This window comes from Solanum lycopersicum, chromosome 12 (assembly GCF_036512215.1).
Source record: "Solanum lycopersicum chromosome 12, SLM_r2.1".
Lineage (NCBI taxonomy): Eukaryota > Viridiplantae > Streptophyta > Magnoliopsida > Solanales > Solanaceae > Solanum > Solanum lycopersicum.
The window spans coordinates 66,168,677-66,195,415 of record NC_090811.1 but is presented as its reverse complement, the minus strand read 5'-3'; the positions used below and the strand labels follow the sequence as shown (position 1 = coordinate 66,195,415).

The 26,739-nt window shown below is 35.1% G+C and overlaps 5 protein-coding genes and 1 pseudogene across 7 annotated transcripts; 3 read left to right on the top strand and 3 right to left on the bottom strand.

Moving 5' to 3' along the window:
* Positions 1-498: 498 nt before the first annotated feature.
* On the bottom strand, positions 499-6,842 carry LOC101261898 (uncharacterized). The gene is made up of 8 exons (XM_004252711.5): positions 6,390-6,842; positions 5,253-5,311; positions 4,890-5,016; positions 2,823-2,971; positions 2,209-2,316; positions 1,978-2,097; positions 1,248-1,421; positions 499-851 (listed from the first exon to the last, which is right to left on the bottom strand). The coding sequence occupies exons 1-8, from the start codon at positions 6,466-6,468 to the stop codon at positions 750-752; spliced, it is 918 nt and encodes a 305-aa protein (XP_004252759.1). The 5' UTR covers positions 6,469-6,842; the 3' UTR covers positions 499-749.
* Positions 6,843-7,877: 1,035 nt separating this feature from the next.
* Positions 7,878-12,312, bottom strand: LOC101261596 (polyadenylate-binding protein 2-like). Its single transcript, XM_004252710.5, has 9 exons — positions 11,641-12,312; positions 10,722-10,840; positions 9,730-10,386; positions 9,571-9,648; positions 9,396-9,485; positions 9,013-9,150; positions 8,698-8,874; positions 8,398-8,604; positions 7,878-8,321 (listed from the first exon to the last, which is right to left on the bottom strand). Exons 1-9 carry the CDS (start codon positions 11,933-11,935, stop codon positions 8,082-8,084), a joined length of 2,001 nt encoding a protein of 666 aa, XP_004252758.1. The 5' UTR covers positions 11,936-12,312; the 3' UTR covers positions 7,878-8,081.
* A 3,649-nt stretch (positions 12,313-15,961) lies between these two features.
* LOC101257845 (nuatigenin 3-beta-glucosyltransferase-like) lies at positions 15,962-17,523 on the top strand. The gene has a single exon (XM_019211430.3). It carries the CDS (start codon positions 15,962-15,964, stop codon positions 17,417-17,419), a length of 1,458 nt encoding a protein of 485 aa, XP_019066975.1. The 3' UTR covers positions 17,420-17,523.
* A 436-nt stretch (positions 17,524-17,959) lies between these two features.
* Positions 17,960-20,403, top strand: LOC101260915 (nuatigenin 3-beta-glucosyltransferase). 3 transcript variants are annotated; one of them, XM_010316304.4, is made up of 2 exons: positions 17,960-18,245; positions 18,907-20,326. In XM_010316304.4, the coding sequence occupies exon 2, from the start codon at positions 18,957-18,959 to the stop codon at positions 20,145-20,147; it is 1,191 nt and encodes a 396-aa protein (XP_010314606.1). In that variant the 5' UTR covers positions 17,960-18,245; positions 18,907-18,956; the 3' UTR covers positions 20,148-20,326. The 3 variants fall into 3 exon arrangements, with proteins under 3 accessions (XP_010314606.1, XP_004252755.1, XP_004252756.1); XM_004252708.5 differs by having other exon boundaries at positions 17,984-18,245; positions 18,910-20,326; XM_004252707.5 differs by having other exon boundaries at positions 17,961-20,403.
* A 264-nt stretch (positions 20,404-20,667) lies between these two features.
* On the top strand, positions 20,668-22,062 carry LOC109119110 (nuatigenin 3-beta-glucosyltransferase-like; annotated as a pseudogene).
* On the bottom strand, positions 22,024-24,799 carry LOC101260621 (SUMO-conjugating enzyme SCE1-like). Its single transcript, XM_004252706.5, has 5 exons — positions 24,283-24,799; positions 24,085-24,168; positions 22,600-22,752; positions 22,398-22,511; positions 22,024-22,283 (listed from the first exon to the last, which is right to left on the bottom strand). Exons 1-5 carry the CDS (start codon positions 24,349-24,351, stop codon positions 22,221-22,223), a joined length of 483 nt encoding a protein of 160 aa, XP_004252754.1. The 5' UTR covers positions 24,352-24,799; the 3' UTR covers positions 22,024-22,220.
* Between the last annotated feature and the right edge of the window lie 1,940 nt (positions 24,800-26,739).

The window sequence follows — 26,739 nt, the reverse complement described above, 5'->3', positions numbered from 1 at the left end:
GACGAAACTTCAAGGTCACCAAGTTTTGCTTTTTAACCTTGAAGGTTAGCCGATAAGGCAAGCAAGGGTCAAAAGTTCAAGACCATTCATTTTCAAGGTTATCGAATGTAATTTTTTGGTTGATATTTAACTATGTGGTCAAAAGTTCAAGACCACCCATTTTCAAGGTTATCGAATGTAATTTTTTGGTTGATATTTAACTATGTGGTCAAAAGTTCAAGACCACCCATCCTCTATCTAGTTTTGTCATGTATAAACACATGATTCTACATAAGAAGAATCAAAGAATTTAACATCAATGGTAAGAGATGGAACGAGTCTTTCACCTCTCTACCTCCACGGAGTAGGAGTAAGATCTGTATACATTCTATCTTCCCAAAACCGCACCACTAGTGGGATTACACTAGGTATGTTGTCGGTCGGTGAGAAAAAGAATGAAGAAACTAGCTCAAACATCATGACCAGCTAATATACAACTTATATATCCAGAAGAAAAGATCAAGAATTCAGAATTGCATTAGAAAGGCAGTGTAATGTTCTCCTAAACCAGGAAATATGTTATGTGACAGAATCTCAAGTAGTACCTCAATTACTACTGTAATTTCAAGGAAAATAACGGAGGATGACAAGAAAAATAACCAGCTTTACGATTTTAAAATAAACGAAAAACAATACAAGAAATATTTTCTATGTTTTATCTGTGATAACAAAACTAACAAGATCTGTTCCTTTCAACGTCAGATGCTCCCTTAACGATTGATAGGAGTGTGCATCCTCTCGACTATCTTATTCACTGCATCACGGGACATGACTAGTGTATCATGTAGCAAAATACTGTAGACGTTTAGACCCTAGCATGGAGCAAAGAGGATAAAGGATCATCAGCCTTTTGCAGTCATTTGTTTAGTTTTTTCACTTGTGATGGTAAAGTGGTTGGGGGCTGTAGGAGGAGTTACAGTAAGAAAAGCATGCGAAAATCTCAGGCAATGAATATATAAGAAGTTTGATGCTTTAGCGATGAACTCAAATAAATTCTGTAGCCAATAGTTTCACCCAAAAAAATGCAGCATACTAGAGGAATGATGAAGCAAAAGCAAATCATGCATACCAAAATCAAGAAAATGGAAGTCATCTTAACAAAACTCCAATGAACTGGATCCTCATATAGAAAAGCCCAAACTTTGTCGCGGAAACACATGCTTATACGCACCACTGTTGCAATTATGTTAATAGAATTGGAAACTTACAATTGAAGGCAACACATTGACATAGTGTACATTCTGAGTAGCAAACTTTAGTTTTTCACTGATTGGACCACCATCCACCACCAGAAGCTTCTTGGTATTCTCCAATTGGTTGAAATAGTTCACTATGTTCTTTGTTTTGTGTGTAGGAATCTCTAAATCCTCAAAAACCAGAAGCTGCATGCAGTGCAATTGAGATGACTAAATCAATGAATGCAAACGAAGAAAAGTTCATATCATATATTGTTAAGGAAAGCAGGAAAGCAGGAGTTACACCAGAAAACAGATAACAAGAGTTGATGCAAAAAAGGAAAATGCCACTCATATAAACCAAAGCACGTTAATTCTGGAAGCCTATCAAGGTTAATGATTAAAACTGACCAACTCTTCTCGTGAAGAGGTCATAAAATTATGTGTCATTGTTCAAAAAATGTTTTCACTTTTCAAAATATTTTGGTTGATCCAATTTGGTAAAAAATAATAGATTAGAAAACCAAGGAAACATGTGTTTCTATTAAATGTATTTTCAAAAGCCAAAAGAATGAGAGTTCCGAGAGGAAGGAAGAAAATGAGACAGCAAGTTTTGGCCTTTGTTTTTACTTTTTTGATAGCTTGATATCAGAATGTTGTTTGAGTTTCCATTTTCTTTTTGCTTTCTTTTAGTTCCAAGTTTCTTTTGGGGGAAAAGTTCCCGAACAAAAAAAGTGTGTGCATGGAACGGGATGTTGCTTGCCTTTCCTTCAGCTGCACGAGCTGATAGTGCAATCTTCAGTCCTAGCCGCCGAACCTTCTTGTTCAGTTTGATTGCATGACTTCGCGGTTTTGGACCATGCATAGTGGCACCACCTCGAAACTGCATTCATCGCGACGACACATTTTTTATTTTTCTGATGTGATATCAAATAATCACATAACGTAATGAATTCAAGACAATTTGAAAAGGAAAAAGGCAAGATAATGTAACCTGAGGACCACGCAGTGTTCCATGCCTCGCTCGCCCTGTGCCCTTCTGATTCCACGGTTTTCTACCAGTCCCACTAACTTCACTAATAGTTTTAGTTGAATGGGTCCCCTGCAAAGTTCACCAAGAGTAAGTCTTAAATACCTATTGAATCCTCTACTGCCTTGGCAAGTAACTGTAGTTTACAAAGAATGGTAGAATCAAGGGAACAAGCATAAATCTAGAAACCATGTAGGAGAATAGGAGGGCCTGATTGATTCAAAAGATCCACAGTAGATCATTCTTTGTCTGCAACATTTTCCTTCTTCAACGCAACTTTTTTTATCAGCAACATTACAAGAAAATCAGTTGTCCCCGAAGGAATATAAGTTTTGTTGGTTTTCATATGCCTCAAAATATTCATCTTGATTAAAATTAGAGTGTCAAAAGATATTCCTGGTGCGCCCCCCCCCCCCCCCTCCAAAATCTCTTAATTTCCCAGTCTACAGAAGCAATAGACAGAACTAAAAATGGAAAATGATAAATGCTCTAAAGCGCGGGAAACACAAGAGTAAGGAGTAGTATACATATGATGTCTAAAACTTAAATTTTGGGATTCAAAACAACCGCAGGCACACCTGCTGCCGTTTTGCAAGCTGCCATCTCACAACCCGATGAATAATATCTTTCCTGATTGGCACATCAAAGACATCACCAGCCAAACACATAAAGCCCTTGTCTTCATTATTGAAGTTTGTTACTGGAATGACCAGGTCCTGAAGGAGCCCTACCACATACAGTAATCAATAAGATAGTTACACGAAGTCCAACAATATAGACTCATCCATTCCGAATAAATTTTCAATATAAATGAGGAAAGAAATTAAACAGAGACAAATTTAGACCAACTCTCTTTTGTACTATCAATTTGAGGTGATCATCCTTACAAAGGACAATATATGATGACCTAGAAAGTGTTCATTCATAGTTGGTGAAGTGCTGTGCAAGCAAACAAAGGTTTTTAACTATTACTTCACAAGCTAAGGCGGAAAGATTGGCAGATTGCACTTTAACCAGCATGTTTGAGATCAAGAAAACATGTTTCCATGAAGCATGATAACTAACTTGTTTGCAATATGAGGAACTATAATTTCATTATCAATATTGTATAATAATTTTGTGCCAAATAGCCGACCCTATCTTGCTTGGGATTGAGGTACAGTTGTTTTTGTGCCAAATATTAATAAATACGCAAGCCTCGTTCTCCAAAAAGTTAATGAGGAAAACTGGAACTTCCCCAAAAATTCTATTGAAGCCAGAGATATCTTTTCTTTTCTGCAAGAAGTGATACTTTAAGCTATCCTGTAAAAACTGTGGGGCTCGTAAAAATACTGGTCGAATATGATGATCATTCACTCATACGGTCACCCATTAACAATTGTTGCAATTACAGGATGATTAATCTATACAATGATATTAGCATTCCCTTCAAAATATTGTTCTTAGATGCTTGCCACTCTTTTGGGTTAGGAGGAGCATTCTTATCCCAGTGAGCAGGATATACATACGATTGGATATTAGTTATTATTATCCTATCCTAGAGCTCTCAAAGCACATCGAGTCATCGACCAAGTAACTAAATAGCACGCATTTTTGCCTGCTTGCAGTTTGGACTTCAGATATTTGAGAAGAAGCTAGTAGGTTGAAAAAATCTCACAAATGGGGTAGATTGGCATTGATTAGTAACACAGACAAAGCTTGCCAACGTATTACATCCCAAATGAAGACCGTAAGATAGACGTGGAAAAGATGTATCTTCCAGATGCTAATTTACTTTATTTATTGTCACCAGATAGAGGCTTATACTATATCACCAGAATAGCAACACTTGAGCGGCTTGAGCCTAATACCATGCAAGGAATAGGCATATCCTATCCAAAACAGTAAGACAACGGGTTAACTTTTGCACTCCATAATTAACCTTCTAGAAACCCTAAGACATGAGGGACAAGTGTGTGCTCTTGCGGGAGTGATAATTAGACAGCTGTGGACTTGAGGAAAGAAAGAGAATCATGTGGCCGGTGCTTTATGTGCAGATAGATAGGGGTGGAAACGATCATTTTGTCATGCATCGCAAAAGTTTGTGACGAATTCATGGAACCTGCTTCTACTTATTTTTCGTACTGATGCATACAGAGAAGGGGAACAAGAAGGAAAAGAACATGGAAGTGACTCCCCAGGGAGTTATGTGGACCACATGGAGAAAATGGAACCGAAAACGTTTGGAAGTAAATAGATAGCTTTGGAAAAACAACTGATTGTTTAATTTTTTGTATATTGCTGAACTCATGATTCCCAACATGTATTGATGATTGGATTACTTTTATAAAAATGAACTTACTTTAGATAGTTATCCTTTTACCTATTCTTACATAGTCTTACCCTTTTTGTTAATACAATTCCTTTACTTATCAAAAAATAAAAACTTTTTTCTTCCCGGTCCTATCCTGTCCCATGCTTGTGATTGAGGCATAGAAGTAGTAGTAATTGTTTCTTGATCCAAGTATCAAAGAATGCCAAATTTCCAAGCAAAGCATTCCGCAAACAGGTTTTAACTATTAATGGTCAGCATACACAACGATGAATAATAAAACTTGTAGCAGAAGTGACAGACCTAGACAGTTCATGAAAACGTCAAATTATACCTATCTCACGCTCTGGAGTTGAGACACGTTTCTTGGATAATAAATCCGAGGGAAATGAACCGTCACTGGAATCAGGAGTCAGCAAGGAAGTTGAATATCTTCGACACGCGAGGAACAATGATTCATCCTGCATTGAGAAATTCGAAACAGGCTTAAAATACTCATATCGAACTTCTCTTATTTCAATCCTGGTAAGCTTAAGTAGCACCTTCAAGTTAAGAGAACATCACGTGATAGTGCCTAATGCACATAAAAAGATACTACTCTAAACTCTAAGGATATCAAATTATCAATAGACAACATCTCACTGCAAATAAATGCAAAATATTAGGGAAAACAGAATTCTCAGTGATAAGAATTTACCTTTCTGAAGGCCGAAGATTCCACACAAGATACTCCATCCCCTAGAATATTAGCCTTCACTGTTTCACAAAATTATAAAATAAAACAAAAAATTTAAATAAATAAACCATGCATCTATAGAAGACAGGCAGATCCAATTTATAACCAGAGGGTTCTGCACAAACTATACATACATATATAACAACAACACCCAATGTCTAGGAAGGGTAAAGTTTACGCGAACCTTCCTGCTACCTTGAGAGGTTAAGAGGTTGTTTCTGATAGACCCTTGGCCCAAGGAAAAGCAGATTAAAAAGAATTACCGAAAGCAGAGCATACAATACAAAGGATGAAAAAAAGCATTCTGAACAAAAAAGAATAAATAACATCGACTACAAGCACGAATTTCTTGAGAAACGAGGTCATAAGCATGTAGGTTCAGAGCTAGACCGACTACTTCAAGAGCAACTCATCCATAAACAGATTACAGGTACAAATAACATAAAGAAATATAACCAACGTTTATTGGAAAAAGCAACCCCAAAGATTTGGTGACCATTGAATAAGTTTCTTCAGCTTGAGTTGGGCTTTGCACCATTACCATCTTCAAATAAAGTATTTTCTAGGGTAGCACCATGAATGGCTACACCGGCAACTCCCATAATATTAAAGGGGCTAAAGGTCCAACTATGAAACCCTTAAAGAAATAGGATTAATCGAAATATAGTTGCTACACCAAAACTAGGTGCAAATAACCAACCAGACTGACCTAGTGGATAATTCAGAAATACAGAAACAAAAACACCAATCGGACACACGTGATAATCAAAGTACAAGATATAGTGAACAGTAACAGAAATTGAAGGACAATCAACTACGACAAATTACTACAACTACCGGTATGAAAAGACAAGCAAGACAATGCTCTACTACCCTAACATGTATTCGCCACAAGCTCCTATCTCCTCAGTAAACTGCAATATGTAAAAAACTTGAAAATGCATGTCTTTTTATTAAACTAGCATCATTTTCACAAAACCATATACATCTATATCACTACATGGATCTAGGATCTACCTGAAGATTGAATTTACAATAAAGATTTGATTTTTTCAATAGAATCATGAAAACCCAGAAATAATCGAGAAAAAGGAATACCATTAGAAGCAGAAAGTGTTCGAAGTGAGTTCAAAGAAGCGAAAGAACGCAAAATCCTCCTTGAAATGGACAAAGCCATGCTCCAAATTCCTCCAGATTATATAAATGTGAACAGATTCAGCACAACAGGCAACTAATTCATAAGCTCCAGCAGAAGAGAGAATGAAATTGAGCTACTACTCCAATGGAAGAGAAAGTAGTACTGTTAAACCTGCTAAAACCCTAGGTCCCATTTGGGAATTTTGTGAAAAATACAATGCAATATTTTATTTTATTTCATTTTATTTTTGGTCCAACGTCAAATATTGTATTTTATCTCAAATTAATGAATTCATTCTATTTTCTAAATTTTTATATATATATATGTATATATATTATTTTTTTTGGAATTTTAATATATTGATTTAGCAATTTTAAGGCAAACTTATTATTGCTTGTAGAAGGATGCAACATAGCTAAAAGGAAATGATTGATTTATTTTATTAGTTGTGAATAAGTTAATAAATTATTTTGTGTTTATTTATTTATTTTTGATGAATATGGAACGAGTTGAAGTTAGAGTGGGCGTTTGGGACATTTAATTTATATTATGAAAATTCGATTGAAAAAATTATACCTAACCTAGACACAAGTTTGATCGCACAATGAATAGATTCTATATCTCCGACTATTTTTAACTAGTGTTAATTTTTAAGTGATGCTCGCCATTTAGCTAGAAAAAATAGTTCAAATACTTCCTCTCTCTTATCACCAAACAAAACGAGATCACCAGTTTCTCTTAATAATGAACTTCCTTTACTACGAATAAACTTCAAATTGGATTTGAACTTTTTTTAGTTCAATTTTGGATATATATTTTAATTTTTGTAACTTTGAGACAGGGTCATGATTACTAACAACCTCAAATCACCTAATAGTTTGCTATTTAGACTATACAATTTTGAACTGTTAATGACAGGAATTGAGCTAAATATACAACATAAAAAGTTCATTCCAAAAATCAATTATTGAATATGATATCCACTCTAAAAATCATATAAACTTCAAAGAAAATACCAGGTTTGTTTACTTCTTGGGAAAAAAGATGTTTTTTTAGTTTATAATGTTATTTGGCGTAGTATTAACACATGGATAATCTTACGACACATTACCAACTTGCCAAATAGAGTACAGAGAAAACACACAATGAGGTTGTTTCCAAATTCATCAAACTACTGGATAAAAATGAGCTAGAAGAGAAGTGTGCGTTCAAGAGCAATATGTAAACAAGCCACAAGAGTCAAAATTTGTCATCGAAGACGAACAGATGCACAAATAATAAGCCATTTTCAATACTCCACTAGATCAGAGCCTCTATTCAGAAGGACAACGAGAGGTTTCCTCATGCCAATGTAGGCACTTACCTGCTTTACTGAGAAGGTAAGTCTCATACTAAACGAAAGATCATTCAAAAACATGCAGAGAGGAGGGATGAAGCACACAGTAAAGTATTAAAAACCTGAGACCACATAACATAAAACATAATCTTAAGAATCCAGAAGGAAAAAAAAATTCATATCCAAGATAAAACATCCTGAGATAGTAAAACCCTAGCAGTTTTTCAAAACTCATCCCTGCAAAATCTGTTTTATCCTCACTACAGAGGAGATCATCCATCAAAAAACACCGCATTCGGCATTCACTTGGACTTCACTAAGAAACAAGGTTGTCATTAAGGGAAAGAGATGCAAGTTGGTCAGCCGGGCTGCTGGTTGCCTGCTGAACATTCCTCAGCACATCCATAGCCTCGGAAACTTTAGCCTTCAAAGCCTCCGGTGATTCAAGCAGATGCAAAACCTCGGTCTGGTCCATTTCAAGGAGCATGCCCGTAACCTTGGCAGCATGCTCGTGCTCTAGCTGATCAACAAGTGGGTACAAACTTTCACCCAACATCTGCCAAATGAACAATGAGAGCATTAGCAACCAAGTTCAGTCAATAAAAGAATCATGCAATGTCAAAAGAACTCACCGTCCTCTGCTGCTCAGGTGGAGCATTTGCAAGGGCAGTAGCCAATGTAGAGATCGGCACAGGCTGTCCCATAGCAGCAGCATCACGAGGAAGCATACCACCCATATCATATGGAACAGAGAGCATACCACCAGCAACACCTGGCATTGGCCCATCTGGCACATTGCGTCCAGGTGGATAGCGGTACATTCTTCCTCTTGGCATCATCTGAACGATAGAAATCTTTCATCATTAGTTTACTAGTCTTTATAAATACAACCACATGCCCAAGAAAATTGTAGAGAGTAAGCAGAACTCCACCTGCTGCTGCATCAAGGGCATAGGCTGTTGAGATTGTTGCACAGGTCCTGCTCCTCGTCGACCACCTGGGCGCTGACCCTGTTGTCCTTGCTGGACCATCGGCATGAAGAAGTTTGGCATAGGGGCTCCTCCAGGGCGCATTCCAGGAACAAGCTGTTGTTGATAGCCAAACCCAGCCTGGAAAACAAGATTATGCATCAGCGCCAAACCAACTTATATACATCTGGTGCAATCTTCCAGACATGAATTAGCCCAACAACGTAGTATCCAGATCATATGCAAAATACTGAAGATATAAATAAAGACAACTATCACCTGGGGAGGAATTAGAGCAGGGGGTCCTTGCCCATAAAATAGTTGCTGTCCAATCCCAGGAGCACCAGGAGGGTAAATTGGCATGCGAGGAGCAAGTGATGGAGGCATTGCCACTGGTCGCAGTTGTGAAAATTGTGCCTGTAGAAGTGCATTCATTAATATATATTACTAGGTAATTATTTGAGCAGATCAAAATTCATCAGCAACAGACTCATGGGGTCAAGGCCACATCGAAACATGCATTAGTCAAGACTCCCTCTAGATGGGCCATTTGAGAATCAAAACTAAGGCTGAGAGCATAAACTACATTCCATTTAATAAGTAAAGCAGCACGAAGCAAAACCCTCCAGCAGTGCCACGCTGTTGGGATAGTAATTTATTACCTGCAACTTTGCCCTTCTCTCCTCTTTCCGCTGTGCTAGTGCAACATAGAGTGGCTTGCTCACTATCATTTTGCCGTTCATCTCAGAAAGCTTAAAGGAGGAAGAAAAAATGAGTTACAAATTACGACTTAACGAGCAGAATGTAACGAAGAGTTGAAACATTAATGATACTTACAGCTCTGGAAGCTTCTTCAGGAGTAGAGAAAGCAACAAACCCAGACCCCCTGCTGATTCCACTTGGATCCCGCATAACCTGAACGAACAAGAATAAAATATATAAGCTTAAATGAATCTATACAGCCACCTAGAAGTTCATTCACAACATACTGTATACCTTGCATGAGGTAATAGTACCAAACTCGGCAAAAAGTTCCTTGAGCTTTTCATCATCAATGGTGTCATCCAAATTTTTTACATACAAATTAACACCTTGGTATTTATCAACAGCCTCCTTGGCAGTTTGCTCAAACTTGTTTTTCAATTCTTGCTCTCTTTCAGATTTTTTCTGTGCTTTCCCAACATACCATTCTTTTTCGTCAAATTTCTTTCCATTTAATGCTTCAACAGCCTTAGCAGCATCATCTGCATTCTCAAAATTGACAAACCCAAAGCCCTTGGATTTTCCATCTGCATCCCTCATCACTACTGCACTAGTAATAGTCCCAAACTCACCAAAAACATTCTTCAACTCATCATCGGTAGCAGATTCAGCCAAATTTTTCACATAGACATTGTTGAATTTTGTCATGCCAGTTGTAGATTCTCTTTCCTGTTTGCGAAGAAAGTGTCCAACATACACTTGCTTATCATTCATCAACATACCATTTAACTTATCTATGGCACCTTGAGCAGATTCTTCGTTGTCAAATTGTACAAAACCATAACCCTTTGACTGACCATTAGAATCAGTAGCTATCTTGCAAGAAAGAATGTTGCCAAAGCTTGAAAAGGTGTCATGTAATGCTTTGTTGTCAATCGACTTGTCCAAATTCTGTGTAAATAATTCAAACAAATGCATTAGGAAGACAAATATAAATAGATAACCGGCACCAGCACATATTGTGGGTCCCTATTAATATAAATGTATATGCCACCAACTAGAACTTCTCAAAGATGGAGAAAAACTGGATCAACCAAATTTTAGCATCATTTATTTGATACCATGTTATAGATCCAATTTACATGCATGAAACAATAAGTCTAATACTTTAGACAACAACAAGAACTCAGAAGATGCCTCACAATATATACGTGTCCTTTATATCCCAAGAGAAGCTCTGAAATGACAAATAAAATCATACGAAATCTGGGTTATGACAATAATACCTTAATAAATATATTTGCTGATCCACTCTTACGAAGAGTGGGATCCCTATGAGAATACATCACCCTAATGGACTTCCCATTCACAGGAGTGAAGTTCAACAACTCCATTGCCCTTGCAGCTGTGACCAAATATTGAGAGCAAAAATAAGTCAGAAACCAATTTGCAAGGTAGTTGATAAAAACATAGACATACTACATCATTCCAAGTTAAACAGAATATTAAACATTATCCATTCAATCAAATATGTGATGAACCATTAGTTGGACACAAAGGGAATTGACTTGCACATGCAACACTTTCATGAAGACTTCAACTTCCAAAGAAGCTCTCAATCATAACGAATAAAATGTACTTGAGAATATAACAACATACTGGCAAAAACGTCACAAGCTGAACCTTTTCTGTTCAAACCAATCATTTCAGCAGCATAAGCCAAATGCACATAAGAAATCACACTACTGCTAGGGGTGTCAAATTTCATAAATGTGTTTAAATAGGGAAAAGAACAATTTCTCTTCCAAAATTAGTAATATCATAAAATGTGAGGAATCAATTTTAATTATACCCATGATATTTAAAAAGACCAAATTCATAAAAAAGAAAGATTTGTTGAACATGCAAGCACACTATTAGAATAACAAAATCCCAAATTCCTTAAAACCAAAGACTGAAAAACATGCAATCACACTATTAAAGGTATCAAAATCCCAAAAACATCAAAAACAAAGACTGTTAAGCATGCAATCACACTACTGAAGATACCAAAATCCCACATTCATCAAAAATAAAGACTGTTAAACATGCAATCAAACAACTAAAGATACCAAAATCCCAAATTCATCAAACCAGACTGTTAAACACGCAATCACACCACTAAAGATATCAAAATCCCAAATTTACGAAATAAAAACTACTAACCATCGGAAGGGTTACTGTAGTTAACATATCCATATCCAAGAGATCTCCGAGTACTAAGATCCCTACAAACCCTAACAGAAACAACCTGACCGACATGGTTGAACAGATCATAGAGCTGTGAATCAGTGATGTTAAAGTCCAAGTCTCCAACATACAACGACGTGGACGTAAACTGACTCGTGGCTCCTCCACCTGGTGCCGCTACAGCAGCGGCAGCACCGGCTGCAGCAGCAGCAACCGCCACACCATTTCCTCCGGCCACTGGTGTTTGATGCTGAACCTGAATCTGTGCCATAACAACAAACAAACAAAAAAAAAATATATATATATATATATATAGATTTTTCTGGAACAAATAAAGAGATACCCTCCTTTTTTTTTTCCTTTTTTCAGTTGCCCCTTTCTCTGTGATGTGATGTTATTGATAAGAAAACCCAATGGAGGAAAAAGTAAGCGAAAATTTAGGGATTTTTTGGGTTTTTTGAGATGTAAAATAGATGAATAATGGAGATAGAAAAATCGTCGGAGATCCGAGAGAAACTGAAGAGAGAATTTTTCGGTTTTTTAGGGTTGAGGAGGGCAGAGAAAACTGCACCGCAACACCCGAATTGGGCAAAACTGTAAGCTTTATATACATCGGCGTTTATATACAGAAACCCTAACTTTGTTTGTGACGATTCAATCACAGCCCTTCATTTTTCATCATCACTGATCAAGCCGGTTTATTATTGAACCGGGTCGGTCTTTTTTTGGAACTAAACCGGTTTAGTGTTAAATCGGGCCACGTGCTTTGGAAAAGGAAGAGAATTCGGGCCACGTGCCAATGGAGTTCGAGGAGTTTTTGGATGCCAAGCAATCTCATTTTATTTTATTTTTTCGATATAAATTGTGTAATAATTTTATTCGATATCTTTTTACGTTAAAAATATGTAATAAACATTTTTATTTATAATATTCACAAACAAAATTAAATTAAGATTAAAAAGCTCTTTAATTTATACATAATATAATAAATAACAAATTTCAAATTAATAAGCCTCCCTAATAATCAAGATCTTCATATATGATCACTTCAACTTTATAATCAATATCATGTCTTGTAGAAGTTAAGTATTTGATTTTCAATTAATTTATTAAAATATGTAGAACTAATAAGATTGTGTGTGTCATCTTCAATTAACTTCATTTTGACTTTTTTTATACTTGACATTTTAAAAATATTCTCGTCATGTTTTCTTATCTTTATGTATTTTGAATAATTATTCTTATCTTAAAATGATATGTTTCTCCAATTGATTAGTACTTGATATTGTATTTCATACGACATCGATTGATTGTGTATGTGATAGAGATGGATGTTCAATAAATAATTTTTCATGCTCTTTAAAACTTATAGTTTTAAATAATGATTCTGAGTTTGAGTGTATCTCCACTATTAGTAGTCATACACTTCAATTACGGATCTAGAACTTCAATTATTTTTACTCAATTTTGAGTAGATCATTAAAAACTTGATCTTGGGAAATACTTTTTCTTCTTTTATTGCTAGCTTCATTTTCAAAAAACTTTAGACAATTATTTTGATAATTGATCTTCTCTAGACCAATTATAACTTTCTAAACTCGATGTATAATGAGTTTACCCCTTTATGCTTTTCTACTAAATAAAAATATCAAGCTTCGTTTTGCATGGTATGGAGATTAAACCTGCGACCTAAGCCACAATTACTTAAACAATTTTTCTTGTGAAACAATGGTACATATTTGTATTTATTTTGCGATAGTTTCACTTTGTATAAGTTAATCATGTCTATTACATGTCTCGTGACTTAAATTACTAGCCTCTATCGAAGCACTATCAATTTTAACCATATTATACTTTTTAGTCATTCAAAAACTTATTGACTTATTAAATTGATCATTATTGAAGTCCTTCTGCAATCAAAGACATTTATACTATTAGATCAAATTAATCGCTTATTCAAATAAAAAGAATTATCAAACTCAAAAATTACTCTCCCTTTTAACTATTAGATCAAATTTATCGCTAACATCATTTTCAAACTTAAAATTATCCATCATCAATATAACTGTATGATATTTACATTAGTTATTATTAAACATAAACGTATATTATAATGTTTAACAAAATATTTTGATCCAACCCAAAATGACCCAAGTGATTCATGATCCAAATTAACACAAAATTCATTTTAAATTAAGGCATCTAAAACCAACAAAATCCTTCTTTGTTAAGCCCTTTCATTTAGTGAATTTGGATCAAAATATTTTATTCCAGCTCTCTATTTGAACAATTTGGTACACGAGACTCATTTTCAAAAAATAATAATAATTAATGACTTATGTTTGTTTAACTAAAATTTTAATTGTATCGTTAATGGAGCGACAATCTTAAACGTGAAAATAATGCTAGGGCAAAATTAAAATACTAGGCGGAAGAAGGATATTTTTAAGCAATTTCTCATAATAGGAGAAAGAAGAATAGCTTTTTATTCGAATAAGTGAAAGGATTGATAATATAATTTTGATACAATAAAATGAATAAAATGATATTTTGATTGATTTTTAATATATTAAAGACGTCTTTGAATATATATATATATATATATATATATATATATATATATTCAATGTAACAATATGTAACAACCATCCAAACAAGTTATTTATGTTATCATATTTTATTTATATATGTTATGAATGATGTTCTATTCACTCCTCTTTGCATTTTTTTCATTCGGTCCAAGAACTAAGAACGGTCGAAGTCCTGTCTCAGGAAATGAGCTTGAAGTCTAATATTTGTCGCCTAAGGAAAAATGGCTTTTCCAAGCCTATTGCTTTCTTGAGGTTTAACTTACAGTCAAAGAATAAACCAAATCGAATGATTGTTCTAGAATGACTGTTCCTCACAATTGCTCATTGTGATGCAACGAAACCATAGCAATTAGGATCTCAAGACGCACCAACACCTATAATACATTAGGGATTCAATCTTTCTTAAGGTTTTAGTGGGAGTTCCTTTTAGATTAATTTTAATTTTGATGTTTAATTTAAATTAATTTTAAAGTTAAAACTTATTATAAATTATTAATTTTAAATTACTTAACTCATTTAACATTCTAGCCATATGATTATTACTTTACCATCTATTTAACAGGTCAAACTTTAAATGGTGTCCCCTCAACGATGCTATTTGTGCAAATTTGTCCTTGTTTAAAAGCCCAAGTTCTTAATCTCAAAAGTGTGTTTTGAGCCCAAGCCCATATTTATTCTATTTGCAAATAAGAGCCTTACATTCAATTCTGGGCCTCTTTGCTAAAACATTTGTATTAAGGCTTCTCTACAAAAATTTCGCTAGTTTAGAAGCTAAAGTTTTTAGAAATCACATAATTTTAATATGAAATTATAATGGATCTCTCTTTAGTTTATAATTACATTAATTTCTTAAAAAGTAGCACAAACTGAATATATTAATATGTAACTTGGATACATTATAGAGTATCTCGAATACATTATATTATAAAATGGATACATAATATGTAGCTCAAATACATTAAAAACTAGCTCGGATACATAATATGTAGCTCAAATACATTAAAAACTAGCTCGGATACATAATATGTAGCTCGAATACACTAAAAACTAGCTCGGATACATTATAAAATAAATCGGATCCATAATATGTAGCTGGGATACATTAAATACTAGCTACAATACATTAATACGTAGCTCGAGTACATTAAAGAAATAAGGGATTTTAGAGACTTCTAGAAATCAAAGGGGATATTGGAAACAAAGAAAACATAAGACGAGTATTTCAGTAATTTTTCTAATTATTTATATATATTTTGATTTGAAATATTACGAAGTTTATCAGCTTTTGGTGCGTTTAGATACATACATTGCATCCAAGTAAATTCGCATGTATTTGGGATACATAACAAATCTAGCTCGCCACTCTCTTATGCATATAGTATCCCATATACATATGAATCATACCAGGTACATACCAATACATGTATCTAGTCTGATGGGATACATGACTATCTTGCTCACCTCTCTCCCTATTTTAGTACATCCGGTTGACACTTTTTAAGAATCCGAACGACATAGATTCCGGAGCTCATACAAGTCAAAACTATTGCATTCTTGTTAATATTTAAAGCAGGCCAAAGATCTTCTTGTTACAACATATTCTCTTAGCCAAATAAGTAAAGAGAGAGTAGTCTGTGATAACTCCAATAAAACTATGTAATATAAATCAAATCATACCAAATCAATTATTTTCAAAGCCTTCAATCATGGCACAAGAAAATGATCAAGTACTCCATGTAGTTTTCATTCCATACTTGACACCAAGTCACATGATCCCTTTAGTTGATACATCTAGACTTTTTGCTAGTCATGGTGTCAAAGTTAGTATTATCACAACCCCCTACAACGCCCTCCTTTTCGAGTCCTCAATCGATCATGCTACTGAATTAGGTCACGAAATCTTCGTCCACAAGCTTAAATTTCCATCTGATGAAGTAGGCTTAGCTGAAGGGATTGAAAACTTCAGTGTTACCACTAGTCAAGAAATGGCTATAGGTGTATTTATGGGAATTGATTTGCTTCAAAAACCAATGGAAAGTCTTATTTTCGAGCTACGTCCTCATTGCATTGTATCAGACCTGCTTTTACCTTGGACTGTGGATGTAGCAGAGCAATTGAAGATTCCTAGACTTGCGTTTTACCCGACTAATGTTATGTATCATTGTGTTGAACATTGTTTGAAGATGTATACACCTCATGAGAAGGTAAGTTCGGATTCAGAAAGTTTTAAGGTTCTGGGATTACCAGATGAGATTGAAATGAAACGATCTCAACTACCCGAAGATGTGAAAAACAACCCTGAAGGACCATATTGGGAGTTGTTGAAGAGGATTAAAGAATCAGAACCGCGGAGTTATGGTATGATTCATAACACTATCTATGATCTAGAACCGAGTTATGCTGAGCTTTATCAAAGAATCAAAGGTAAAAAGCCGTGGCTTATTGGTCCTTCGTTTCATTTTTCAAAGAGAAACAATTCGAGAAGTAGTCCAGATCAAGAGCGACATAGCTGCTTGAGTTGGCTTGATTCTCAAGAATCAAACTCTGTTGTTTACATTTGTTTTGGAAGTATGGGAAGGTTTTCGGAACCTCAGCTTACTGAAATTGCCTTAGCTCTTGAGTCCTCGAATTCGACCTTTCTTTGGGTGGTAAGAAAGGGAGATAACACACATGAAAGTTGGCTCCCCATCGGGTTTGAGGAAAAAATGTTTGCAAACAATAAAGGTCTGATAGTTAGAGAATGGGTGCCACAGCTGAAGATCTTGAACCATCCAGCAACCGGAGCGTTCATGACTCACTGTGGCTGGAACTCTACCCTGGAATCTCTTACATCCGGAGTGCCAATGCTGACATGGCCATTGTTCGCGGAGCAGTTCTACAATGAGAAACTGGTGGAGGTACTTGGATGTGGAGTCAGTGTGGGGGCAGAGGTGTGGCATATTTCATTTGACATCACGGATACGATTGTGAAGAAGGAGAAGATAGAGGCGAGTGTGAAAATGTTGATGAACGCCTCTATGGAAAGTGAAAATATCAGAAATAGAGCAAAAGACGTCGAAGCAATAATCAACAGGGCTGTGGAGGAAGGAGGTTCATCTTATAATCATCTAACTGCATTAATACAAGAGATGAAGTTTCATGCTTTTGGCATATCAGAAGAGTAATAAGAAATCTAATGTCCCGAGCTTCGCTCATTTTCCCTAAAATATGGAGTTACGGTCACTCAACTAATACTAGTTATTATCTCAAAAAGGCATACTTCTTCTTGATTTCAATCTTCTTCGACAAAGAAAATGACTTTCTGAGATAATAAACTCGAGTGGAAGTTTTACTTTTTTTTGGGGAAGTTTCTAAAAAGTAACATAGGGAGCTGTCTATGATACTTATTGTGGTACACATTGATTTTTGTACTCATGCTACACCTACATATTCCATGTCACACTTTACTTTTTAGTCGATCTATATAATTAATAGTTTACTTTAAAATGTTCATTTCATCCTAATAGGACAATTTATAGTCATACAAACATCTATAACTTGTTTTACACTACAAGTTTCAAGTCTTACTTGAACGTCGCGTCAAGCCAAACATCACATAAATTAAAATGGAGGGAGTAGTACCTAGGTACTCTTTGGCCCACATCTCCCTTTCAACTGATTGTGCAAAAAGATAACACATGGAGAACCACTCAAAATATTGATACAACTAATCCAAAATAAGATTCCTTGAAGAAACATACATTGTATACTAATGTTTTTCCATGAGTTTATTAGGCTATCTGTGATGTGTTTGAATCTAATATTAGGCTAGTCATGGTGCTAAAGTTAGTATCATCACCACCCCCTACAATGGTTCAAGAAGGAGAAGATAGAGGCGAGTTTGAAGATGATGAACACCTCCACGGAAAGTGAAATGATCAAATTCAATTCAATCTTCAGACTGATTTTTGAGTTTACAACTTCACATTATACAAAACGTCAAAACCTAAAGTAAGAACTCTTTTCCTCTTAATTTCTCTCTGTGTTGCACTTGTACAGTTCTTTTCATGTTAGTTATTATTATTTCTATTTTATGAGCGTTCTATTATTGTTTTGTCACGTCAAGTTGACGTTGGAGAAGTCATATATTTGTTTTATAAGCATTTTTTCTTATTGGTTAAACTGAAAACCGATAAATTGAAACCAATAAAAAATATCTTATTGATTTAGTGTAGTACCAAATCGAACCGACCGACGCACACCCTTACTTTCCAACTGCAGATGTGCAGAAAGATAACATAGGGAGTACCACTGATTGAATATAATAATAATCCAAGATAAACATACCTTGTATTTTAATGTTTTTCATGACTTTTTTAGGCTATCTGTAATATGTCTGAATCTAATATTAAGTGAGTTTCCATCCCTTCTTCAAGCTCACTCATGGCACAAAAAAATGGTGAAACACTTCATGTAGTTTTCATTCCATATTTCACACCAAGTCATATGATCCCATTAGTTGATATTGCTAGACTTTTTGCTAGTCATGGTGTCAAAGTTAGTATCATCACAACCCCCTACAACGCCCTCCTTTTCGAGTCCTCAATCGATCATGCTACTGAATTAGGCCACGAAATATCCGTCCACAAACTTAAATTTCCATCTGATGAAGTAGGCTTAGCTGAAGGGATTGAAAACTTCAGTGCTGCCACCAGCCAAGAAATGGCTATAAGTGTGTTCATGGGAATCCCTCTGCTTCAAAAACCAATGGAAAGTCTCATTTTCGAGCTACGTCCTCATTGCATTGTATCAGACCTGCTTTTACCCTGGACAGTGGATGTAGCAGAGCAATTGAAGATTCCTAGACTTGCGTTTTATCCGACTAATGTTATGTACCACTGTGTTGAACATTGTTTGAAGCTGTATACACCTCATGAGAAGGTAAGTTCGGATTCAGAAAGTTTTAAGGTTCCGGGATTACCAGATGAGATTGAAATGAGAAGATCTCAATTGCCAGAGAATATTAAAACTGAATCTGAAGGACCTTATTGGGAGCTGATGAAGAGAGTTAAAGAATCAGAAACTCGGAGCTATGCTATGATTCACGATACTATCTATGATCTAGAGCCGAGTTATGCTGAGCTTTATCAAGAAATCAAAGGTAAAAAGCCTTGGCTTATTGGACCTTCGTTTCATTTTTCAAAGAGAAACAAATCGAGAAGTAGTCCAGATCAAGAGCGATATAGCTGCTTGAGTTGGCTTGATTCTCAAGAACCAAACTCTGTTGTGTACATTTGTTTCGGAAGTATGGGCAGGTTCTCTGATGCTCAGCTTACAGAAATCGCCTTTGCTCTTGAGGCCTCGAATTCATCGTTTCTTTGGGTGGTTAGGAAGGGAAACGAACCCCAAGAAAACGAACAAGAGAACTGGATGCCTTCTATCTTTAAGGCAAAAATGCTTACAAACAACAAAGGTTTGCTAGTCAGAGGATGGGTGCCACAGCTGAAGATCTTGAACCATCCAGCAACTGGAGCGTTCATGACTCATTGTGGCTGGAATTCCACCCTGGAGTCTCTTACAGCCGGAGTGCCAATGCTGACATGGCCATTGTTCGCGGAGCAGTTCTATAATGAGAAGCTAGTGGAGGTTCTTGGATGTGGAGTCAAGGTCGGGGCAGAGGTGTGGCACAGTACTTTTGACATCAAGAATACGATTGTCAATAAAGAGATGATAGAGGCGAGTTTGAAGATGTTGATGAACACCTCCACGGGAAGTACAAAGATCAGAAGTAGAGCAAAAGACGTCGAAGCAATGATTAAGAGAGCTGTGGAGAAGGGAGGCTCTTCTTATAATCATCTAACTGCACTAATAGAGGAGCTCAAGTGCCATGTTTTTAGCACCTCAGAAGAGTAATTGAAAATAAGCACACATATTATGTTTAAAGCAATCTTTTTCCCCGACTCCACTTATGGACTACACTGAGTGTGTCGTTGATGTTGTTTCAGGTATAGACAAGAATGAAAATGAAACTATGTGAACCTGTAAGATGTAGAATGCACCTACTACGGAGTGATTGAATTTGTGTTTCTTAATTTGCTCGTGACAAAGCAACATTATTTCAACTACTCGATTTAAACGTTCGATCCCTACCTCACTTGGTAGGACCATATGTCCGTTTTGTCCAAATTTACGTGATTCACTTTTCCTTCTAGTCGGTTCCAACAAGAACGACTCATTTCTATATTTAGTTACAATTGGGGTGATTTACAATCACACAAACATCTATTACACACTTTCTTTTTTTAAACTTAGTGTCAAATCAAACAACGTCACATAAATTGAAACAAACGGAGTAGTATTTTGCGGCCCACATCTTCCTTTCATAACTTTTCTTAAAGATAACACAGGAGAATCATTCAATATATTAATTAAACATAACAACTACTCCAAAATAAGATTTGTTAAAGAAACATACCTTGCATTTTTAATGTTTTTCTCATGATCTAACAAAACAAAACATGATTTTTTAGGCTATTTTCAGTTGTTTCTTACCCTACTTCTGCTATTCTTAGATAAGCACTAATGGCACAAGAAAACAGTGAACTCCATGTAGTTTTTGTTCCATACTTTACACCAAGTCATATGATCCCTTTAGTTGATATAGCTAGACTTCTTGCTAGCCATGGAGTCAAAGTTAGTATTATAACCACACACACTATAATGCCCTCCTTTTCGAAGGTCCTCTGTCGAGGATCTGGTAACCAGATCTTCATTCACAAATTCAAGTTCTCATCTGATGAAGTAGGCTTACCAGAAGGGATCGAAAACTTCAGTGCAGTCACTAGCAAAGAAATGGCTATGGTAAGTGTATTTTTGGGAATTGCTTTGCTTCAGAAACCAATCGAAGATCTTATTGTTGAGCTTCGTCCTCATTGCATAGTTTCAGATGTGGGTCTTACATGGACCTTGGACGTAGCTGAGAAACTGAAGATACCTACGAGTTACATTTTCTCCACATAATCTTATGTACCACTGTGTTGAACCATTGTTTGAACGTGTATACGCCCCATGAGAAGGTAAGTTTGGATTCAGAAAGTTTCTTGATTCCAGGTTTACCAGATCAGATTGAAATGCAAAGATCTCAACTGCCGGAGAATATGAAAACCAAAACTGAAGGACCATACTGGGAGACAATGAAGAGAATTAAAGAATCAGAACCTCGGAGCTATGCTGTGATTCATAACACTATCTATGACCTGGAGTCTAGTTACGCGGAGCTTTACAAGGAAATCAAAGGTAAAAAACCATGGTAGATTGGTCCTTTGTTTCACTTTTCAAAGAGAGAAGAAGCAAGCAATTCAAGGAACACATCAGTTCAAGATCAACACAGCTGTCTAAGTTGGCTTGATTCTCAAGAACCAAACTCTATTGTGTACATTTGTTTCAGAAGTATGGGGAGGTTTTCTGATGCTCAGCTTACTGAAATTGCCTTGGCTCTTGAGGCCTTGAATTCATCGTTTCTTTGGGTGATAAAGAAGGGAGACGAACCTCAAGAAAATGAGCACGAAAGCTGGACGCCTACTAGCTTTAAGGAAAAAATGCTTACAAACAACAAAGGTATGATAGTCAGAGGACGGGTGCCACAGATGAAGATCTTGAACCATCCAGCAACTGGTGCGTTCATGACTCACTGTGGCTGGAACTCTACCCTGGAATCTCTTACAGTCGGAATGTTTTTGGCACTTTGGAAGTGTAATTCAAAATTCAAATCACTAAGCACTCCTTAATCTTCACAAGACGAGATAATAAAATATAATCAATAGAACAATCACATCGTCAAAATAACAGATAGCATGCATGTTGCACACTGACTATACTCATTGTTCAATCATAAAGAAGATAAGCTCCAAATTTGACGTCAAACGGACACCATGTCAACGAGGACTAACAATGTCACATAATTGTATAATTCATAACTAACTAATGCTAGACAGGAGCTGGATACTGCTTGGCTTGCTGTCTCACTCGTTTCTTATACTCAGCACCATCCTGCAAAAGCAAGGTCACATATATAGTAACGACAAGTTAAAATTAAAGTGCCTACTTAATTTTTTTCCTGAAAAAGTTCAATGAAGTACACATCAAGCTTGAGTACGTAGTTACCTGCATGTATAGCTGATAGCCTTCTGTTTGTGCTGGATCGCTGGGGTTTGGCTGATCAAGCAAATCTTGGATGCCCACCAAAATTTGTTTAACTGTAATGGCAGGCCTCCACCCCTAAACAAGAATATAACCAACAGAATAATCGTAAGCCGATATACCTATTGACAATACTAACAAAATAATAACAACGATAAGAACTTACACTGTCTTCATTGAGGATAGACAAACATACTGTTCCCGAGGGATAGACATTAGGATGAAAGAAACCTTGAGGAAACTTGCACTTGGGCGGTTTGCTAGGGAAGTCTTCGCTGAAGTACATTGTTATCGGATAGAAGCCGCCTTCCCAGTCAGTCTGTACCATAGCAGTTACGATATCATATCACTATTGCTGACAAATATTAGATGAAAGAACTGAGGAAAGGGGAGAACAGAGTTTCAATACCGTAAAGACTTGCAGAAGCCAGAATATGTTTTACATTAAACCGTAAATGTAACAAAACTTTCCAAAAGTGTGCAAAACTTATTAGAGCATCGTTCAGAAACTCAAATCATTTCAAACTAAACATACTTTCGCATGAAATGTGGAAAGAATGTACCGTGATTGTTTACGCAATTAACCTATTTCAAGAAAACATCCTTTCATTTATACACAAAAGCAATCAAAGTTCACTTCTTGTGGTACTATGAGAAAATAGACTTTTACATCCTCGCGAAGATCATATTCTTCTTACTCCATATACTAAATCCAGGAAGTCATGCACATACTTACCTTACAACACTGTAAGGTTATAACTTTTTTTCGAGAAATTTGCACCAAACCACTGAATATACATATGTTATATACGATTTTATCAATTATGAAAATTCATCATAAATCGACAAGTTTCACTATGGCTACCAACCTACCTCAACCCTACTCCTCTATCTAGAAGTACTAGGGGTGGCAACTTGGCGAGTTGAGTCATATTGGGCGGATCATAATGGGTTAAGATAACAATTGGGTCAAAACGCAACTCAACCCAAATTTGCTCAAATCAAAACGAGTTATTAATGTGTTATATAACAAGTCAAGACCCTACCCAACCCAGATTTTTACTAAAGCTTAATTATTTTATTTGTTCTTTTAAATTACTTTTTTTTATGACAAGGGAAACCCTCAACCGCTACTCTTTGGGTGTGCACAGAGTAAAACACCCGCTCCTATGCAATAGCTCGCAAAACACATAGGAGAGGTAATCCGCACTAGACAAGACTAGTGCAACAAGCTCGACCCACAAGGCAAACCCCTTGCTTTCGCTGGCAAGGGGTTTCAAACTCGAGACCTCCAACATTAAAGTCTTAAGCTCAAATCACTGGTTTTAAATTACTTTAGTATCTAATAATTTTTTTTTCTTTATTATGACTACATATATATAACATATCAAATCGAAGAAAAAAAGACAGATTTCTCCTGAGTCAATTCGACTTACGTACCAACCCAACATTAAATGGGTTAAGGTAACGAATGAACATGTCAATAACCCGTCCAAACAAGTTAAGCGGATTGAGTTTGATTTTGACACCTCTGCTTACAACACAGACAATGTGAGCGACCTCACACAAGCAAACACTCTTTTATTAATTGTAAAAATTCTAACTTCCCCAATTTCACTACTGCTAAACCATCCATACAAAAATTACTCACCTTGGCTTTTCCAGGGATAGAACAGTGCCACACCATCAAATTTACAGATCCATCTGCACCAGTTTCCGGCCTAGCCACAAAACCCTAAAAAAAAAAAACCGGTGAAGATAATCCATCGAACTATCAAATCAACAGACACTTAAAATCCATTAATGTGCAAACAAAAAAGTACTTTTAGCAAAAGAATAAAAAAAATACATGTGGATGATTCTTCCGCCATGATTTGCGTTCCTCAGTAAGACGACCACGTGCGATTCCGTCAGCCATTTTTGCCCCCCTTTTTTTGGTTTCTATGAAAATTTTGAATGATCGAAAAGAGGAAAAATAAAAGGGTTTTTAAGTTTGTAATTGTAGGATTATCATGTAATCTTAGTTGGATTTGAATTTTGGTAATCCAATCTTAATTCAAATATTTCTTCATAAAAAAAATAAAATAAAATTTATTTGATTAATGTCAAATTAATTAAGCTTATTATGATGATGTGATTTACGAAAACATTAATTCACTGTAAGTAAATTCTATTTATTATGATTAGAAGTATAGTTCTTAAGTAGATTCTAATGTTACAATCCTGAGTCATTTTTGGTAGATAGATTAAAAAAAAGTTATACATATATTACTTTTTATATAAGATGCAATATTTGATTAGATGAGAAATAAGTTCTTCGTATTATAATATTGATATGGTGTTTGGTTAGTTGACAATTTTGAAACTATTATGACTAATACATACTCCAATAATATATAAATTCATTTATAACTAATTCGTACATTATTATTACTTGCATAACTCTAACCAGCTATCAAATAAACCAGGTTGTTGTTGGGCATTCTCTGTCATAGCTTCCATTGAATCAATAAACGCAATAGTGACCGGGGATTTGATATCACTATCTGAGCAAGAGTTGGTTGGATTGTGATACATCGCGCAATAATGGATGCTATGGCAGAGATATGAACGATGTCTTTAGATTTGTGATTAAGAACGGAGCAATTGATAGTAAAGAAGACTACCTTACAAAGAATGCGAAGATAATTGTGACAAACTTAGAGTCGATATAACATTTTAATTTCAAATTTTCACTTTTAAAATGAACGAAATATATATCAGTATTTGAGACATTTTAAAATGTAGAAAAATGCCAAGGTTGCAAATCAACCTGTCAGCATTGCTATTGAATCTAGTAGCAGAAATCTCCAGCACTACATATGGGTAATGTTTTTTCCTTTAATTTCGAACGAAAATCGTTAAATCTATATTACTAAGATACTTAGAACAATAACTTTTTGAAAGTTCATAAGACGTAACAAAATTTAAAGTATATCTTCTAAATCAAAAAGTTAAAACCAGTAATAGTTTATTCAATATTGAGAATAAGGAAATTGAGGCTACTAAATGCACAAATTACATTATTCCCCTCCTCTTAGGATAAGACGATCTTCTCAGTGAACTACTCAAAGGTAGTAAATTTGTTTATGCAGAATAGCGTGAAGATATTCTTATTATGTTTTATCAGAAATGTCATTAACCCTTTTGGAAAATTCAAATATCAATAACCTTATAGAAAAGTCGTAACTTTTCATAACAGTTAAAACTCTTCAGAAAAGTCATAACTCTTCGTAGTGTTGACAAGACAAAGCCAGTGAAGTACGTTCTTACAAAACGAATCGAGGGATTCGAAAATGGAGGAAAGAAGAACAGTTCTTGAATTCTACAGAGCAGGGAAATACAGAGGATGTTAAAATTATGTACTTTGGTTTCAAGTTTCAACAGTAATAATAACAAAAAGGACTATCTTTTGGTGTAATTTTGTGTTATTCGTAAACATGTGATTCTACTATTAGATTAGTAAAACAAATTAAATAATTCTGTAAAACTCGTGTATTTGCTAAATATATTTTTCTATAAATATATTTATGAATTGAAGTATGATAGAAGTGTTGAAAATAATCTTAAACATGACGTGAATAATTGACAATCTTAAAAATACCTATCTATCTGAGTAACGAAGCTTTGATAATACCTCGATCACCTCGAATCTGTCACATGATATAATAAATTATCTCAAAATCTTTTGTATGATTTATAACTTTGTTAGTTTTCAAAAATTATTTGTATTTTCTTGTGATATCTTTTTAGATGTTTAAACATGCAATATTACTCAGTTATTAAGCTTTCACTAGTCAATTGCCAATTTCATAACATCGAATTTTATATTATGATTTTGTATCGTATATTCAAATAAATTAATCCATTCCAAAAGAATTAAGTTAAGAGTGGTTCATGACTCCATGTTTTGAATTTAATAAGAATTAAAAGTGGAGCTTTAAATAATGTGTTTGGTATGAGAAAAATATAATTAAATTCATGTTCGGTTGATTTGAGACTTAGAATAATAAAATAATTTTTCTAGTGAAAATAGAATAATAAACTTCTTTTAAGTTGTATGTTATATTCTGGTGATAGGTCCAACTTAATTGTATTCTTTTGATAATTACATGTGATATTACACATAATTAGATACAATACCATGGATACCAATCATATAAAAGTATATACAAATTTCTACCTGTGGAATGATATTCTACTTAAATTATGACTATAGTAAATAATTCAGAATAATAAGTTTGTTTAATCACGTAATTTTTTTTTA